Source organism: Podarcis raffonei, chromosome 10, assembly GCF_027172205.1.
Source record: "Podarcis raffonei isolate rPodRaf1 chromosome 10, rPodRaf1.pri, whole genome shotgun sequence".
NCBI lineage: Eukaryota > Metazoa > Chordata > Lepidosauria > Squamata > Lacertidae > Podarcis > Podarcis raffonei.
In genome coordinates, this window is record NC_070611.1 from 35,294,728 (window position 1) to 35,312,406 (window position 17,679).

General features: G+C 41.4%; 1 protein-coding gene across 11 annotated transcripts in view; it reads left to right on the forward strand.

Annotated features, from left to right (window-relative positions):
* The window catches only part of NAV3 (neuron navigator 3), a 424,678-nt gene that overhangs the window by 187,344 nt on the left and 219,655 nt on the right, over window positions 1-17,679 (forward strand). For 5 of the 11 annotated variants that reach the window (XM_053404999.1, XM_053405004.1, XM_053405001.1 and 2 more), the window contains exon 1: window positions 9,653-10,197. The exons of 2 other annotated variants lie outside the window; for them this stretch is intronic. In XM_053404999.1, the coding sequence (XP_053260974.1) occupies window positions 9,955-10,197 (243 nt within the window). In that variant the 5' untranslated portion in view covers window positions 9,653-9,954. Of the gene's footprint in view, window positions 1-9,651; window positions 10,198-17,679 lie in introns of those variants that run through there. 4 more of the 11 variants (XM_053405000.1, XM_053405003.1, XM_053405006.1 and 1 more) reach the window with 2 other exon arrangements.

The window sequence follows — 17,679 nt, forward strand, 5'->3', positions numbered from 1 at the left end:
TATGCAGTGGAACTCCAAAGGCATTTTAAAGAAGACGTATAAAACATTTAGATGTTTGCAAAGCAAAGCAAGAGACAATCTTTTGAAAGCAATAGGCCTATGTTATTGGTTCAGAATTGTATCCAACTTTCCTGCTATGTGCAGGCTAGAAGATGTATATTGCTGGAAATGCAGTACAATGAGACTCAATTTTTTACATTAAGAAATTCAAAAAATTCCAAACCATGGTAGGGAAATACAACTGTCCAATTTGAACAACACAGACAATGGTGAATAGCATAAAAGCAGCTGGACCTATTTGTATGTTTACCAAGGGGAACTCTTCTCATGTCTGCAGGTTCAGACCAATTGTCCGCTGTAAACCCAGTGCTATTAAGTTATATTCCCTTTTTAACCATCCCAAAGCAAAAACTGAAGCTATTCTGAAATATTGCGATATTCATGCCGTCAGAAGAGGTACTTGCAATTTTCATGCAATTATGCCTTCAAATAAGCAAGTTGTTCCCTTTAAAAAAGAATGCAGAAACACAAACAATGTAAAGATGCCCATTTGCCTGTAATTTAGCTAGCTGTATCCACCATGGGGACGCGGGTGGCGCTGTGGGTAAAAGCCTCAGCGCCTAGGACTTGCCGATCGAAAGGTTGGCGGTTCGAATCCCCGCGGCGGGGTGCGCTCCCGTCGCTTGGTTCCAGCGCCTGCCAACCTAGCAGTTCGAAAGCACCCTCGGGTGCAAGTAGATAAATAGGGACCGCTTACTAGCGGGAAGGTAAACGGCGTTCCGTGTGCTGCGCTGGCTCGCCAGATGCAGCTTGTCACGCTGGCCACGTGACCCGGAAGTGTCTGCGGACAGCGCTGGCCCCCGACCTCTTAAGCGAGATGGGCGCGCAACCCTAGAGTCTGTCAAGACTGGCCCGTATGGGCAGGGGTACCTTTACCTTTACCTTTTATCCACCATGGAGGGCTACTGTGTCTCCTCCATGTCTGTCACAAGGAAGAAAAAAGTTATAACTGTTTTTTTTTATTTCCCTATAATGATTGGGGGCGGGGAGGGTGTGTGTGGAAACGAAGCTGATAGATGGATTCCTGGCTGAATGAGGCAGCCTATGAAGTGCCTTGGACTGATATGATCTGTTTTCTCTGAGTGCTGGATTAGGGTTTGAACCAAATATTGTGGTCAGTGCACACCCTTAGTTATTGTGTATTTGAATGATGCTGCATGAATGATTTTCTTAGTAGTAGTTGGTTATATTGTCCTACTGCTCTGTACTATGTACTTATTTTACTTAATTCTATTACCTAAATGACAGTATACTTCCATGAACTTTGTTTGTCTGCATGCCTATATTTTTGGTACTGTGTGTAATCACTGCAGTATATCATTTGTTCTGTCTTCTACGTAATCATGGAATAGATACTAAATTGTCTTTTTTCAGCACTCTTCTCAACAAGCTTGTGTGAAATATACGGCAGCCTTAAGTTTATTCACACACACCTTCCTCTTCCTCTGTATTTGTCTCCCCCCCCTTTTTAACTGATTATTGTCTGACAAGGTTGTAAAATTTCAGTTCTCCTGATTCCACCTGCCTGAAATGGCTTGTTGCTCCATGAGAATCATGCCTGATTTCACTTAAAGTTTTATTACCTTTTATGTAATAAAACCTTCTAATGAAAAACAACAACAATCCTTGACCACCTCCAGATCAGGAAGTCTTCATTTCTTGGCTGCGTATCAAATAAAATCCCACAAAATCCCACTTTGTAATGGGCAAGGATAATAGCGCTAATTTACGCTTCAACACAAACAAAATGTGTCTTCTCTGTAGAGAGGCCCAGTTCATGCTCTGAAATGGATAGTTACAGAATAGGAATTTCTCCAAGACACAAGTCGTGCTTGATCCATAATGGCATTTTAATTTTTGCATTGCTCTTAAAATTCTCTAAAAGCCTTGTGTGGATAGCACAGAGCTCTCTATATGCTGGCTGACAACCTGGAAACGCTTCCTGGAACTTGCAAGTTTGTGATGCAACCACCACCACCTAAAAACACAACAACCCTTTCTCCAAACTTTGCACCCATCCCACCTATTTGAAGGCATCTGCTGCCGCCCTCCCTGCACACACATTTCAAACAGTTGGAAAAAAGACCTTGGAAGTTTCAGCAAAGCACACTAATTTATTGCCTCTAGCCTAAAAGAAGTTCATGATACAGTGTATGTGTATTTGTGGTATACAACATCATTAAAACAATGTTACATTGGGGCCCAGAATTTTGTTCAGAAGCTACCTCTCATACGCCCTTCTTTTCCTTTCACTTTCTTCTATTAGGTTTAGCAGGTTACATAAATTAGTTAGGTTACATGAAGTAGAGCAAAAATAACTTGCAGGATGTTAGTCAGGTCCCTGGAAATTCTCTGGGTGGACAACTTACAGTCGGTTCTAGACAGAAATATAAAAGGTCAAAGGGGCACAAAAGTTGCATGGGCAGGTGTCATTTTGAATATTTCAGAAAACAACAGGGCACAAAATAAAGGCTACAAAGGTTTACACGAGGGATGTAATCATGCCTCAGAAGATTATGGTAAAAATAGAGAATCCAGCAAGTTTCAGAATTTTCAAACCAAACTTTTAAACTACTAGAACTACTGCTGGCTGCATCCATCCAAAGTTACAAAAATACATTGATTTCATTGAAAGGGTTGAATCTTTCTCACTGAAAACTCTAGTACTTAAAAGGTCTTACTTTTTTTTAGCAAAGAGTTGTTGTTTTTTAATTTCATTGTTAATTTTCAGGGCATTGCATATGTCACTTCCAGCAGCAAACTAGTAATGTGAAATAAAATGGTGTTTAAAACATAGAAATCACAGTGAGATTAACATAGTCCACAGTTAGTCTATGCACTGTGTTGATAAGCCCCAAATTACAAAGGGAATGCTACCAAGCTTCTTAAGGCAGCTAAAGTCACTGCTTGAAGCAACAGCAAATATTCTTTTGATATCCTGTATTGTTAGTTGGTGTTGAGTTGATCATATTAATTGCAAATGAAACAAGAAATGTATCTTTCATATAAACACTGCCTTTACAATAGTCTACACCAGTTCTGAAAGCACAGACAATGGATGCAGGAAGATGGCTAATATAACCATTTGTCTCCTATTTTGCCCTTTAAGGCTAGATCAGTTTAATACATAAATAACTTTAGCATCATTTTCGTGCAAAGCACATCTGTAAGGTAATATTTCTGATTTTGAATGGAACACTCAGCAAAAGGAAGAAAATAACATCTGTAGGATCTGAAGTGCTCTTTCACAGCTGTGAGCTATTCTGATCTCTCCCATTTGCAGAAGATAAAACACAGAAGGTGAATTGCTAAGGAAGCGGTGATGAATTTTAAGCACACACATGGGAGCCAGACAGGCTAGTCCACAAGTTGATTAAGCAGAAACATGTACATTTCCCCCAATTCTGCTTCAACTTCAATAGAACCAAATTGACTATAAGCCAAATAATCTTACTGAACTGGGTTTCAGGAAGAGTGGAAGGAGACAGTGGCTCAGTTTGCATGTCCAAGTAAGTGGATTATGGTTTACCATGAGCACAGCAATTGCTCTCACTTTGCTCTTCTCCAGCCAGCGGGAGCAACACCTCGTGATCCCTAGCATAGCATTACATCAAACTGGAGGTTGCAGTTTGTTTTGTTCAACAAACCATAATCGGAGCAAAACAAACTGTGATTCCCAGTTTCAATACAACACTAAGGCACAGTTGCTTCTGCTAGCTAGAGGGTTGGAATGAAGTATGACCCTTTTGCAAGTTCACAGTAAACCATTAACCATGGTTTACCATGGGGTGGTCAATCCACAGGATATATGGAGGCAAACATGAGAGGCGTAGTGTGTGATCTGCGTGCACACGCGCATGCACGCACACACACACATGCACACACACACACACACACACACTTGTTGCTTACTGCTTCCTAGAATTCACTCAAAGAATGAAGAAGTATCTATTTTTCTCAGCTGTTTTGAACCGAATGCATCAAGGAGTTGCTGCTGATCTTAAAATTGTTATTAAAGCTGGTTAAAAGGTAAAGGTAAAGGGACCCCTGACCATTAGGTCCAGTTGTGACCGACTCTGGGGTTGCGGTGCTCATCTCGCTTTATTGCCCGAGGGAGCCGGCGTACAACTTCCAGGTCATGTGGCCAGCAGGACTAAGCCACTTCTGGCGAACCAGAGTAGCACACAGAAACACCGTTTACCTTCCCGCTGGAGCAGTACCTATTTATCTACTTGCACTGGCATGCTTTCGAACAGCTAGGTGGGCAGGAGCTGGGACCGAACAACGGGAGCTCACACCGTCGCGGGGATTCGAACCACCAACCTTCTGATCGGCAAGCCCTAGGCTCTGTGGTTTAACCCACAGCGCCAATGCTAATAATACGTCCACTGCCTTTAGATGCCTTGTTTCAGTTGTCAACATGATAAATAAATAATATACAGGCGCCCCGTCCCCCCCCACACATGTGGGGGTTATGTTCTGGGCCCCCGTGTGCATAAGTGAAATCATGTGAAGTTGGGAGGATCCCACTTTAATAGGGAAGGTGTGGGGGTAGGTGACACATCCTGGAAATTGCTTAGGCCGCTGCCTGTCCTGTCCTGAGCCTGCCTGCCTGCCTGCTTGAGGGGATGTAGTGTGTGCAGCAGTGGTAGCTGGCCATGGACGGTCAGGGCCAAAAAGGACACCCAGCAGAACTGATGCCAGGATAGGAGTGTGGATTCTTGTCAGAGCGTTGGAGATTGGGGAAAAGGTGTCTCCCACCCTGCGCCACTGGTCGATTGAAGGCCTCCCTCCCTTGCTTGGGTAGCAGCACCCAGCAAGGGAAGGCCAATCTATTTATTTTACTGCAACCCATGTAAACATGGTCATGCCTGAGTTGGATGTGCATACGCTGGGTGTGTGTGCCCGTTTATGTTTTATAAGATGTGACTGAGCTAACTGGCAAAAGTCTCAATTTACCTGCCTCCTACAGTGACTTTTTTTTATAAAAAAAGAACTAGGAAGTATTGGACTGTCTAATCCTATGTTTGTCTATTCAGAAGCAAGTCTCACTGTGTTCAATGCGGCTTGCTCCCAGGAAAGTCCACATATAAGATTAAAATGCGGACTAAAATGTGGCCCCAAGCAACACACCATATCATAGAAATAGTTGTTTGCTTCATTCAAAATAAAATGGAGCACCTGTGTTCAAGGAAACACTCACATATGCTTGGCAGAAGACAAGAGGCCAAGAGTTGATGGGAACATATGGATCTTCCCTACTTATTTGTGGATGGACTAAATGTAGGTTTTCCAACAAGGTAGAGAACAGTGGACTTTGATCTTTTTCTCTGTTGTGTTGCCAGAAAGGAGGGGAGTGAATCAAATGATTCTATAGCTCAACTCTTCTTACTGTTAGAATCTGGGCCATCTGATTGCTTATTTTTAAAGGTTATGTGAAAGGGTATGGCGCTATGGGGAGGACTTTCAGATATTTGTGGCTAACTGACAGTGTTGAAAGAGGACATGTAGAACAATTTAAGTTTGAGTTCAAGTGCATAAGCTTTGAATGTAGCACTGAGATTAGAAACGAACAATGAATGATACGTTTTGTTTCTGTATTTCACAGGCATAAATGTCTTTCCTAATGAAGAAAGCAGAAAAAGTAGGAGATAGAGTCTGAATATTATTAAACATAGATTAACCTCAAGAAAATAAAGACTGATTTGTCTGTTTTTGTGAAGATGTTGCTAAAGTAAAACCATGTGGGTTGCCTGAATTATGTGGATTTTTTTCCACACCAGAGTTGCTGGCTTCCAGGCAGGCCTGATGCTGAAGTAGGAAGGAATCACTTTTCTTTTGCAGGCATCATTGGAGTTGCAAGAGATCTGCCACATTCTACTCTAGCAAATGAGGTACTTACCAAAGGATTGTGCACTCTGTACAAACTCAGGTTCTTCTAGCAGCGGTTCTCAACCTGTGGGTCCCCAGATGTTGTTGGACTACAACTCCCATCATCCCTGAGCTCTGGCCTTGCTAGTTAGGGTTGATGGGAGTTGTAGTTCAACAACATCTGGGGACCCACAGGTTGAGAAAGGCTGTAAGGTTTCCCTTCTTATGGTAGCCTTCTATGCCTCCCTCCCAAGAAACTTCTCCCTAAAGATTGGGGTGTGTAAGGATAGCTCCCAGGATGGAAAACTATCATACCTGCCCAAGATGTGCCTGCAGAAGCAATATACATGCATGGAAGGACTTCTTTGAGTTCCTGTCCATCCTGTCCACACCCACCCACCCACCTTTCGGAATTTCCCCCTGCCTCCAATTTTAAGGGAGCAGCTTATAGTTGGGTATTGTCTCTCCCCCCCCCAATTGAATTTTAAAGGTGTGGCTTATATTTGGGTGTGGCTTGTATTCAGGCCAATACAGTACTTCTGAGTACTCTCAGCTTTCACACTGTTCCTTCTGCTCTGGGTTAGCCTAGTGTCACCATCAGAGCATAAATATTTTGCATGTCATTTTAGAAGAGCAAGTAACACTCCCTATTTTTATTGGGAGCTTGTCATCTAAGGGGCGGTTCGTATGATAATTTTTTGTTTTCTTTGTTGTAATAGTTTGCATACATATGCCTGCAACCATGCAGAGATAGATATGGACCAGTGGTAGATGGGTAATATTTTTACTGCAAAAAGGACAGAAACACAATGAACCCATGTGCTTCTGGGTTATAAGTGTTACCACTCTTGTCTATGCAAAGTCATGGAGACTCTATGTGTAAAAGGAACCCTCCCCTCCACAAAAGATAGCCATATGAACTAGTGCTACTTCTTCCAATCAAGATTCATTGTGGTATTCTTTATTTAACCCCATTTGTAACTCAGTGAAATCATACTTGCGTGTCTCCAAGGGTCATACTGCTACAGTAAGCTGAACTATTCTACATCTGTATTGGGCCATTAAACTGTCTCAATCCTTTCCCCATTTCAATAAGCACTAATAGCTCCCCTCACCTGTTGTTTGGGATGTAATTTTGTATGAGTTGTCTTGCAATCCTTCTGTGTAGGAATTTCCATTGACTGTAAGAAGATCTGTTGGTGATAGCAAAGTTGATTGACTTCAAAGTATCTCACTGCTGTTGCCAAACGGGGCCAAGACTTTGCTCATGACTGCAACAGATGTTTCTGCTTTTTTTTTTTAAAGAAGAAATCCGAATGGGAACCTTATGGAGCAATTTTCTGTACTCTAGTCCAGAAACAAATGCCAGCATAGCTGTGATTTTGAAACTCTCAACCTAACCCACAGTAACAAAAATTGGTCAGCATCAAAGAGCTCTGGACCAATATGAAGAGAAAAAAACCCTTTTCAAAAGATGAAAGTATTAATTTGCCAGCCTACCAGCTTCTTGGCAGATAACCAGCAAACTCCTATTCAGTTTCAGATCCCTTAAATTGGCAGGTAGGTTTTTTTGGAGGCGGAGGAAGCTGAAAGAGCTTAGAGTTCAGCAGAAAATTTTACAAATGCATTTCTTTTGCTATTTCAATTGACAGAGGCAGCTGGGTATGTGATAATTGGGTGCACACAAACTGGCCCCATCTTCATGGACGATCTGATGGCATGCCCTGTCCAAGAACTATTGAACTGTTGACGTATTTTCACAAGTCATCATGTTCTGCATCATGTTGTGCATGCCAGTGGCTGGGAATTGCAGGTAGGCAGAATGCTGTTGCGCTCATGTCCAGCTTGGAGACTTAAAACAGACAACTGGCTATCCCGAGAACAGAATGCTGGAACATAAAAATGTTAACATTTTTGAAAATAACAGCAGCAGCAGCAACAACAGCAGCAGGTAGAATTGTTCCTTCAGTGTGTAGAAGGGATACAACTAGATGGGTTATGGAATGCATACCCAGACCATCCTGTAATGGCCTAGTTCTGTAGTTGTGCGGGTGCACCACACATGGGGGAATGGACTCTGGTGCTGTTCTAGCTGAATTCTTCTTTGGTTTTCATGTTCATGAAATCTGTTGTTTTCATAAGCTTTGTGCGCTGTCTGCATTATCAAGCCAATATATAAATTTTGTCATTGTACGGGTGTTGGTCCTAACTCATTTCAATAGTTTCATTAATTTTTTTCCAGTTGTATTTTGTTAACACATGATGATTGGGTGTGTGTGTGTGTGTGTGGAACCTATTGGATGTTCATTAATTTATCTATCTCCATGCTCAGGTGCTCAATTCCCAGATCCTTTCCATAAGCCAAATCTACACACACACCCTCTCATACACACACTATCTAACTAATGGCTTCATTATGAGGCTTAACAAAGAGCACCACCTCTTTAATCAGTTTAACAGCGGCATGAAGCATCCTGACAGCTCCTTTATGTATAATAAAATGAGATAGATTTACAAACTGGCCCAAAACACCTATGGTTCTACACACTCACAGTCGGGCAATGATGTATAATGTACCTTCTAAACACAACATATATGAAGGTGATTTTTCTATGAAACACTTAGCACAATGATCTCATTACCTAGAATATTCCTACTCCTATTTAGCAAGCATTAGTTCACTCACACAACAGCCTTGCAAGGTAGGCTAGTACTTTACCCATGACACACCAAGGCAGAGAATAGTGATGTGGAGAAAGTCCCACAATGATTAATGGTAGAGATGGATATTGAACCTTTAGCTTCCCAAATCTCTGCCTAGTGGGCCATGCTAGCTGTCATAACTATTGTGAGTCTGCATAACGTATGTCTGCATAGAAATGCATTTGATTGCATTCCTGATCGTAGTTGTACTTAAGTCTTCTTTTGTGTCTGAGCAGGTGAAGTCTGAGGGAAGTCTGAGTTGGTGGGATTTCCTCAGCCATCTTCACAATGAGATAAGATTCAAAGTCAAGATGTTGCTCATTTTGCTTGATAAAGGCACTTTTCCACAGCTTTTTTTTACACACATAAGTAACATGAAGTTTTAGACATTGTTAGATGACTGAATTGTCAACTATTTTGACAACTGCCAAAATGAATATGATATTTTGAAAGGTGGCTAGGGCAAAACAACAACAAAAACTGCCATTAATGGAGATACTTCTCCCCTCCCCTTAATCTTTGTTCTTAAATGTGTTTAACATAGCAAAGGCAGACAGTATCTGAGATTCAGCATCCATTGCTAGCCTGCCTGTGTGAACTTAACCTGATTTCATGGGAGGAACAGTGAATGAAGTATTGTAGCTTATGGCTGTCAGCAGTGAAAAATAGTTGGGAATGGGACAAACAGCTTCTTAGCTGTGATTGTTTCCGGCTAAAACACTTCTAACAGCTGTTTGCTTTGGCCATGAGTTGGATTTCATTTTTCCCCCTCCTTCGAAATGATTTTTTAGACGTTGTGGGCTGGTTATTTATGTAATCAGGAAGAGGTCTGTGATTCCAGTGTTGTGGACTCACTGCTGTTTAGACAGTTGGGATACGAGGATGTTCCGCCTTCTGGCCTCTCTCTCTCTCTCTCTCTCTCTCTCTCTCTCTCTCTCTCTCTCTCTGTTTCTTTCCGCTAATGCACGGCAATGCAATGGTGTAGGGAGATGAAACAGCAAATTTATGAGTGCTTTAATCCCAGACAGGCGGCTTTGCAGCAGTTACCTTGAAGAAAAGTTCACGCCTCAAAGGAGTGTTTAGTCTTACACAGTCACTGACTTAACTAAATGCTGTTTGTGCGGGAGAGCAAGAGCAGAGATGAACGAAAAGATTTGCCTCTTTTTGAAAAAACCGTCATATTGTTTTTAAAACTTTCAAAAAATGACTGCAACTTTTGTTTAAAGCATTTGTTCTGGAACTCACTGAAGCTAAAATCTACCCGGCTGAGGTCAGAAGCAATTTTCTTTTTGGCAGAAAGTGGAGACGTTTATAAAAGCCATGCCTGTACTTGGTGTTGCCTCAAAGCTTAGACAGCCACCTATAGGGTCAAAGCCTGTTCATACTGCCCGTCCGATACCAAATCTTGGCACAAGCAGGTCACAGCAATATTCATCAAAGTCTCTGGAGCTTCCTAGGGCAGAGAGCTCAATGCTTTCTTGTCAGTTTACATTAAAGTCAGCCTGTGATTTTGGAGAAGTAAAAGCACTCCAAGGAAAAAACAAGGAGACAGAGGATAGCAAGGTTAGTTCTGAATTTTACCTGCAGATCTGAACTTTGGGGGGGGGGGAGTGACCTACTTATGCAATGCTTGTCTAATAGTGTGGTGGGTATGAGAATTGTATACAGTGAGCTAATTTTGGGAGTGAGTGTTTTTAATTTTTATTCTCTGTGTTATTTGCACTTCAGATCTTATCATCCCATGCAGAGGCTCAGAGAAGCAGAGTTGTGAAATGATGTTGGTTAAGGAAATATTGATGTTTGGCGGGTGTGCATGTACTGTATTTTAAGAAACACACTGTTCCCACGCTCATCCTGACTCCCAAAGGGAAGTTGCTTGCTAACTCAATAACAACAAACACTCTTGGTAGTTTGGGTTTTGTTTTGTTTTGTTTCCCAACCCTTACTGCTTTACGTAACTGAATATATACATCCTAGCATAAAAATTTGCCTGTGTGCAAAAAGGATTTCTATTTTGGCTACCTCTGTTTCTGATATTCCAGAGTGCTCTGATTTATAGTGACAAATCTAAGATTTCTCTCCAGCATAATGTAGTTTGGAGAACTGAAACAATTTTTGTTTGTTCAGTGAGAATCATTGCTATTTTTTTCCTGAGCTTTGTTATCTTAGAATAGTAGTACTGTGGTAGCTCGGGTTAAGTACTTAATTCATTCCGGAGGTCTGTTCTTAACCTGAAACGGTTCTTAACCTGAAGCACCACTTTAGCTAATGGGGCCTCCCGCTGCTGCTGCGCCGCCGGAGCACAATTTCTGTTCTTATCCTGAAGCAAAGTTCTTAACCCGAGGTACTGTTTCTGGGTTAGTGGAGTCTGTAACCTGAAGCGTATGTAACCTGAAGCATATGTAACCCGAGGTACCACTGTACCAGCAGAATTCCATTTTCTTTATCTGATGTATCTTGCTGCATGTTCTTAATTTAATAGTATAGGTTTATATTTCTTTTGGATTGCAGGCATTAGGCATATTCTATCAGGACATTATCATGGGAAAGCCTCATTAAAACAAAATCGGTGGGGGTGGGCAGCAAAGATCACCTGGCTTAGGTCCTGTTTGTCTCCACAAGGTGTAAACCAGAACACATCTTGGGAAAACGTGCTCATACAAATTATACACAATTCTGTGGCAGAACATCAGTGTTTTAAAATAAACCTTGTGATAAAAAACCAGCCAGATGTTGGTCACAGTATTCATACTTGCCTACTGTTAGCTAGGAGATGAAGTGATGACTTGGGAAGGTAGTATCCACTTTGCCACAAACTCTTTTTGGAACTTAGTATGTGTTACTAGCCTGTGTTGAAATGTGGTGTACAGGTTTTGCCACATTCACCAATGTGCAGTAAAGTTCAGAGAATGCTCTTTTCGAAGCCTCCCAGTGCTCCTTATTGATTTCAGCTTCTTTCCTGGCCAGAAACAACCAACTTTTTTCTTCTCCACCAAAAGTTTTAGTTGAGTATCACTATCACTAAACCTTTGCATGCAGTATAGAACATATGCTGCATTTTAGTTGTAATGGAGTCCTGCATATTTCTTTGCTCTTGATACATTTGAAGGAGTGTAAAAAAAATGTTTTCTTTAATATTATTCCTTCCCAAGTTACCATGGGGAAACTCTTTTCATTCTGAACATTATTATTTGGCAAGATGGAGAGAGCATTGAATTGAAAAGGTAACTTCCTGAGTCTTTTATTTAAACTTAATACAAGTTTGACTTGTTTTATTGCTGGTACATGAATTTTTTTTCTGATTTCTATAAGAAAAGCTGCTGATAGAAATGGTGAAAGTCATAAACAATCCAGAGACCTGTAAGCATACTTATGTCACATGTATCTTAATGGTGTGTGCGTTTTCTATATCTTGATTGTGTCCTTAGTCTGTACCTTGTTCTGGGGCTGGAGACATTGGGAGCATCTTGTTTCTTTGCACAGCATTTTATTGCTGGAACTTGTGACTGGGCTACAATGCTCCCTAAGGGGGACATTGATCTATAATACATGTTTTATAGAGTCCACAATGCATTGCTGTTCTACATTGTGAATGTATTTCAAAGAAACACACCGAAAGCCATTGAAATTATGCTTCTGTGCTTGGTTGATTATGCCCTTTAACACCTCTTAAATCAATGGTCCCTTTGACAAGCAGCTTCATAGACCCAGATCATGAATCATTGATGTTGCCTTGCACAGGCAAGCAGTGGGCTGGATGAAAAGGTGCCTTTCCAGTCATGGAAGGAGATCTTCCATTCACAGAAGGGCTCTTCTTTGACTTGGACCCAGTGGGGTTTCCATGAATGGAAGTTAGTGGAGTCCTTGCCAACCCTCACAGCAGATCTTCAACTGGCTGCAAGTGAAACCTAACAAGACCCAGTTCCACGAGTGTAAATTTGCTTATTAACTCTGAATTGAACTCAGTGGCTTCTGCTGCAAGCTATAGTAGAAGGAAGTGTCCAGGCACCTTAAGGGATTTCCCCATCATTTCCACAGGCAGAGTGGTTTGCCATATTAGCTGCAGGCTTGGCCTGAGGTTCAGTTTACTCCTGCACTTATAGGCATTTTCCTCTTTAGGTAATCATATAGTTCATTGTATTTAAGTTTACTAATGTGGCCTTTAGTTCAACCCAACCTACTGTGTCTGACTCCTTATTTGGCCATTGGGTCGTAAGCAGCCCTGGGTCAGGTCCTCAAGAGGTGCAGTGACAGGAGGGTGTGGAGAGCCACACTTTCCATGAGGGCTTTTCAAACAGCCCTACCCTGCCTGTGCCAAGATGTGCACATAGTCAGACTGAACAGGATTGCACCTTCCCCCTCACCAGGTGGTGAGCAGATAGTGCAATCCTGCTGGCTGCAGGAGTCTGCTTTGCCTGCATGTTTCCCACATGTAATGTGCTGGGAAAGCAGCATGTAGATGTATGTCTCCGCTCACCAGTGATGGTTATGCATACTTACAATAAGCAACTGATAAATAATTTGTCCTCAGATGGAAACGTGCAGCAACTAACATTGCCAGATGAGGCCAGACCTTACATATTTTTGTGCTGAGGAGATCTAGAATTGCAGGCCAATAAGGGTTACAAATCAATGAAGTAGCCCTTTTAAGTTAATTTGTGACACTAAGTGTATTTACTTGATGTATGCCATGTTGAAATTTGTGGGACTTCTATATAAAAAGGTTAAAGACTGAAGCATTGTCCTGTTTATTTTAGTGACAATGAAGTCAATTGAAGCAATGGCTGTAAATCAGCTCAAATTGAACACAAATTTAAATACTTGGTTAATCTATGTTGTGTTGTTGAATTGCAATTTGCATTTGAAATATCCGCCTCTGTTGTGATTGAATAATCTCTGTGTTTTTGCAATGGGGGTGGGGTGGGGGTGGATTTATTACTTTTGTTGCACTCAGTAGCTTTCCTGGCTATGGCTCCCATGAAGCGCCTACTTCAAACAAAATATATTTACTCCCAGTGCAATACCAGCTGTAGCACATGCTATACTCTAAAAATATATTGATTTTATTCTACGGCAGCTCTAGTTTGGTGAGGTGTTGAGTCTTGAATTTTCTGCTAGATATCCCTTCCCATACATGCAGAGAAGAGTGCTTCCAGAATACTCTAAAAAGTGCTGTTATTAAACCAGTTTAAGTCTGCAGTGCAGATATGCCCAGAGATAAAACGTCTGTTGCTTCTTTTTGCTTTATCCTTGTCAATATAAAAAAAAGTATGGCTAACTAAGGCCACATTCACACATGCCGTTATTGCCTTGGTTTTACTGGCTACGATACTAGTTCTTCTGTCCTGATTTCTAAAGTTCATTTGACACAGCAGTACCTTGTTGTGTCCTGGAATGGTAGCTTTATGATTAATTTACAACTTGTGGCACTAAATTTTAAATGACTGGAAAAAAAACTGTTTTGCAGGTATACCACCCCAGTTTTTGTCAATACAAAACTTCCATGCTTTTCCGAGTTAACAGTGTGGCAAATGGATATTTTCAGGAAATAAGAGAGACACGAATGCTAAATTTCACCTAGATTCCACTAGATTCCCAGATGTAGCTTTTATATCATGTAAATGATCACATAATATATGAAATTAAGCAGGCATGGAAATGTTGTGAAGATGGAATGAAGTGCCATCTGAAGGCAGCATAATTTACCATGCAGCAAGCATGAGATTTTGGGAGATGCTGTCTTTAACATTCCACTCATTAAATTCTGCTTAAGCCAACCAAAATGCTTACCCTGAATTTCAGAACCACTGTCCTTTTACTGTGGTTTCACTTTGGATGCTTGAAACTACAGTTAAATTGTTTGGTAGTTATTTAATACCGGTCTTCTGCTGATCAAGTGCAACCTTAGTAGTAGATGGGACACATACAGAAATTACTTCAGCAATAAATCAGTGGTAAATATTTAGTGTGGATGTTGAGTTGTCATTAGGGTTAATGCTCCTCCAAGTTATGCTATGCAGATGTGGACTCAGTGCTATTGCTCCCCAATGCTCCAGTCATTTTGTAGGTGAATTTCTTGGGAATTAGCAAATGCATTAAACATATGACATTCCAAGTGTATAGTGCTATACCTTTAGGAATGTTTCCATTGACACAGATCAGATAAAAGGCCTTTCACTCAAAGTGTAATGAATACCTTCTCAGAATTTCCGAATGCAAGAAAAATCTGCTTGTGTTTGGGCAATTATGGAATATAATTGGATATGTGGGAACTCCTATTTTTGAGGGGAAAATGATGACTCTATCTGTTAAAGATAATGGAAAGTATGAATTAATCATCTGGTTTACATTTATGCTTGGCTCCTGCTTCCAGGTTCCAGTTTGCTATTTTAAATGCATTGAAAATGCAACTCTAGCAATTGCTAGAGTTGTTAACCTTTCTTGTCAGAAAGGTGTAATGATTAACATGTAGGAAATCCTTGGTGCATTCCTTCTGTAGCTTGAAGTGCTCTGAATTCCAAAATAAATTTGAATTTTCTACATCTCAATAGAGTACATTATTTTGCCACCCAGCTGTTTCCCCCACAATCTTTGTGTACTGTCCTCCTGAATTGTAGAGACTTTTGACACCCCAGTTGGCTTCCAGACTTCATTATATTGCCAAGTCTGGCTTAGAGTACAGCTGCAGGAATCAGTTCATGGCTACCCAGAAGCTCCTCCTTCTTAGATATGCTGTGCTTGCAGTATTTTTAAGCTCCCAACTAATATGCAAGGTAGGACTGTCAATCATCTATCTATATATATCTTATATCTATCTATATCTGTCTGTCTTATCATTCATCTATCATCTATCTATCTATCTATCTATCTATCCATCTATCATCTATCTATATCTATCATCTTCTATCTATCTATCTATCTATCATTTACACAAGTAGTATATTCCTTCTGCTGCTATTTGGGCACACCATTTTGAAACTTGAGGAAACTTATTTTTTAAGGAAATGTAATATATATATATTCTCATAGCCAGCTACTGACTAACAGAGAGATTATCCACATTCCTGAAGTGCTACCCAGCTCCTTACTGCATCCTCGGGTTCCCCAGAGGTACCTGTTTTTTTTTGGGGGGGGCACACAAGTATAACCATCCCCTTCAAACTCTTCCCCCAGCTTATCACTTTCCTTCTCTTCCAAACCACTTTTTGGTCAGAAGGAAGAAGGCACAAGTTACATGTGGACAAACTTTGTTCCATCACATCTGCACAGTCTGTATATGAAACCACCTTTCTTCCATGGATCACTAAACAAAGATGAGTCTGTTTTCCTCTTCTTACAGCACTAACTTGCCATGTAGTTGTAGTCCTTGCTGCGGGAGTAGTTGCTACTTCTGTTCATAACAGTTGGTTACTTTCTATGAATTTTAAGTTTCTGGGCTGGTTTTTTTGTTCATTAGCCTCTTTTGCTTTTATTGGAATGAAAATTCGCTGAAAGATTGCATAACACATTGAAATTCTCAGTCAAGGAATTCACAATGTTTTGTCTGGTAAGTGCAAGCAGATAATCCCCTTGTGCGAAGTGTGCTGCTTTCTGGTGGCTCTTATGGAAGCACTGTGTAAACCAAGTGTAGAGGTTTTGGAAAATAAGCAAGTCAAATCAAAGGGAAGCTAATCCTCAAGTGGTTAAGGCAGGATCATACAGTTTGTGGGTATAAATACTGAGAAGCTGCCAGCTAATAACCACGTCTGCAAGTCTGCATGTATAAAACATGAGAGAAGCTATAACAAAGTGCAATATTGATCGTGATGCCTAGGAGATGACTTGCATGCTGTTTCGCTTGTAAATGGCTTGTTCTAATCTAATGGTTGGGCACGGGTGATTTCAAAATACAGTCATACCTTGGCAGTGGCGTAGCGTGGGTTGTCAGCACCCGGGGCAAGTAATTTGCGCCCCCTCTGCCCTAGGGGCAGAGAGCTGCGAGTGCGAGTGCACCCCCCCCAGATGTTGCGCCCGGTGCGGCCGGGCCCCCCTGCACCCCCCACGCTACGGCACTGTACCTTGGAAGTCGAATGGAATCTGTTCCAGAAGTCTGTTTGACTCCCCAAACATTCAAAAACCAAATCACAGCTTCTGATTGGCTGCAGGAAGCTCCTGCAGCCAATCAGAAGCTGTGGAAGCCCTGTAGGATGTTCGGGTTCCAAAAGAATGTTCACAATCACTTCTGGGTTTGTGGCATTTGGGAGCCAAAACGTCCGAGTTCCAGGGTGTTCAGGATCCAAGGTATGACCGTATATGGCCGTATGGGTGGAGCCCAGTAAAGATTAGGGATGAAGTTCCAATTGGAGCTCCAGAAGAGAATGAAGATAACAGCAAATTCTTTCTGTAGCTGATGTTGACAAACATGTACCAGCATGTGATTGTGTTCCAAAGTGGAGTAAAGGAATGACACAGGAAAATGAGTGTGAGAGCAATCCACACAGCTGCTTCTGCCAACTTGGTGCTACTGTGCTGCTGTCCATCTTGCCTGCTTCTGCTCAGCAGAATCTGTGTGGGACAGTGACAGAAAAAGACACTCGTGTGCTCTGCATTCCTTCCTATGCAACACCATGTGAAATAATGAGCTGGGGTTGAGTTTTGTAACCCGGCCTCTTAGGACACATGCATAATTTATCGCAGCTTAATTATGTTCACTAAATGGAAATGCTGTTACTTAATTTGCATGCATGCACACACAATTCTAACATTTCTCAAAATGCTATGGCAGCCCCAAATTTTGGCATCTCTACACACATATATTCCCACTTCTGCTTGAGCTGACCCCCCCCCCCCCGCTTGGTCAGCAATACTAGATCAGGGAATAAGGCTTCCTGATTTCCCCGCCACACAAAAAGAAATGCGTGGGCAGTTTTCCTGAACCTCCCTGACTACCTTTCTGCCCTGATCTTCTCAGATATTTCAGATAGCGTGGCTTGGTTTCTCATTAGGAAGATTCGCTTTCAACACTAGCTCAAAATCATTATTCAGCTGAAAATGTCCAATTAATAC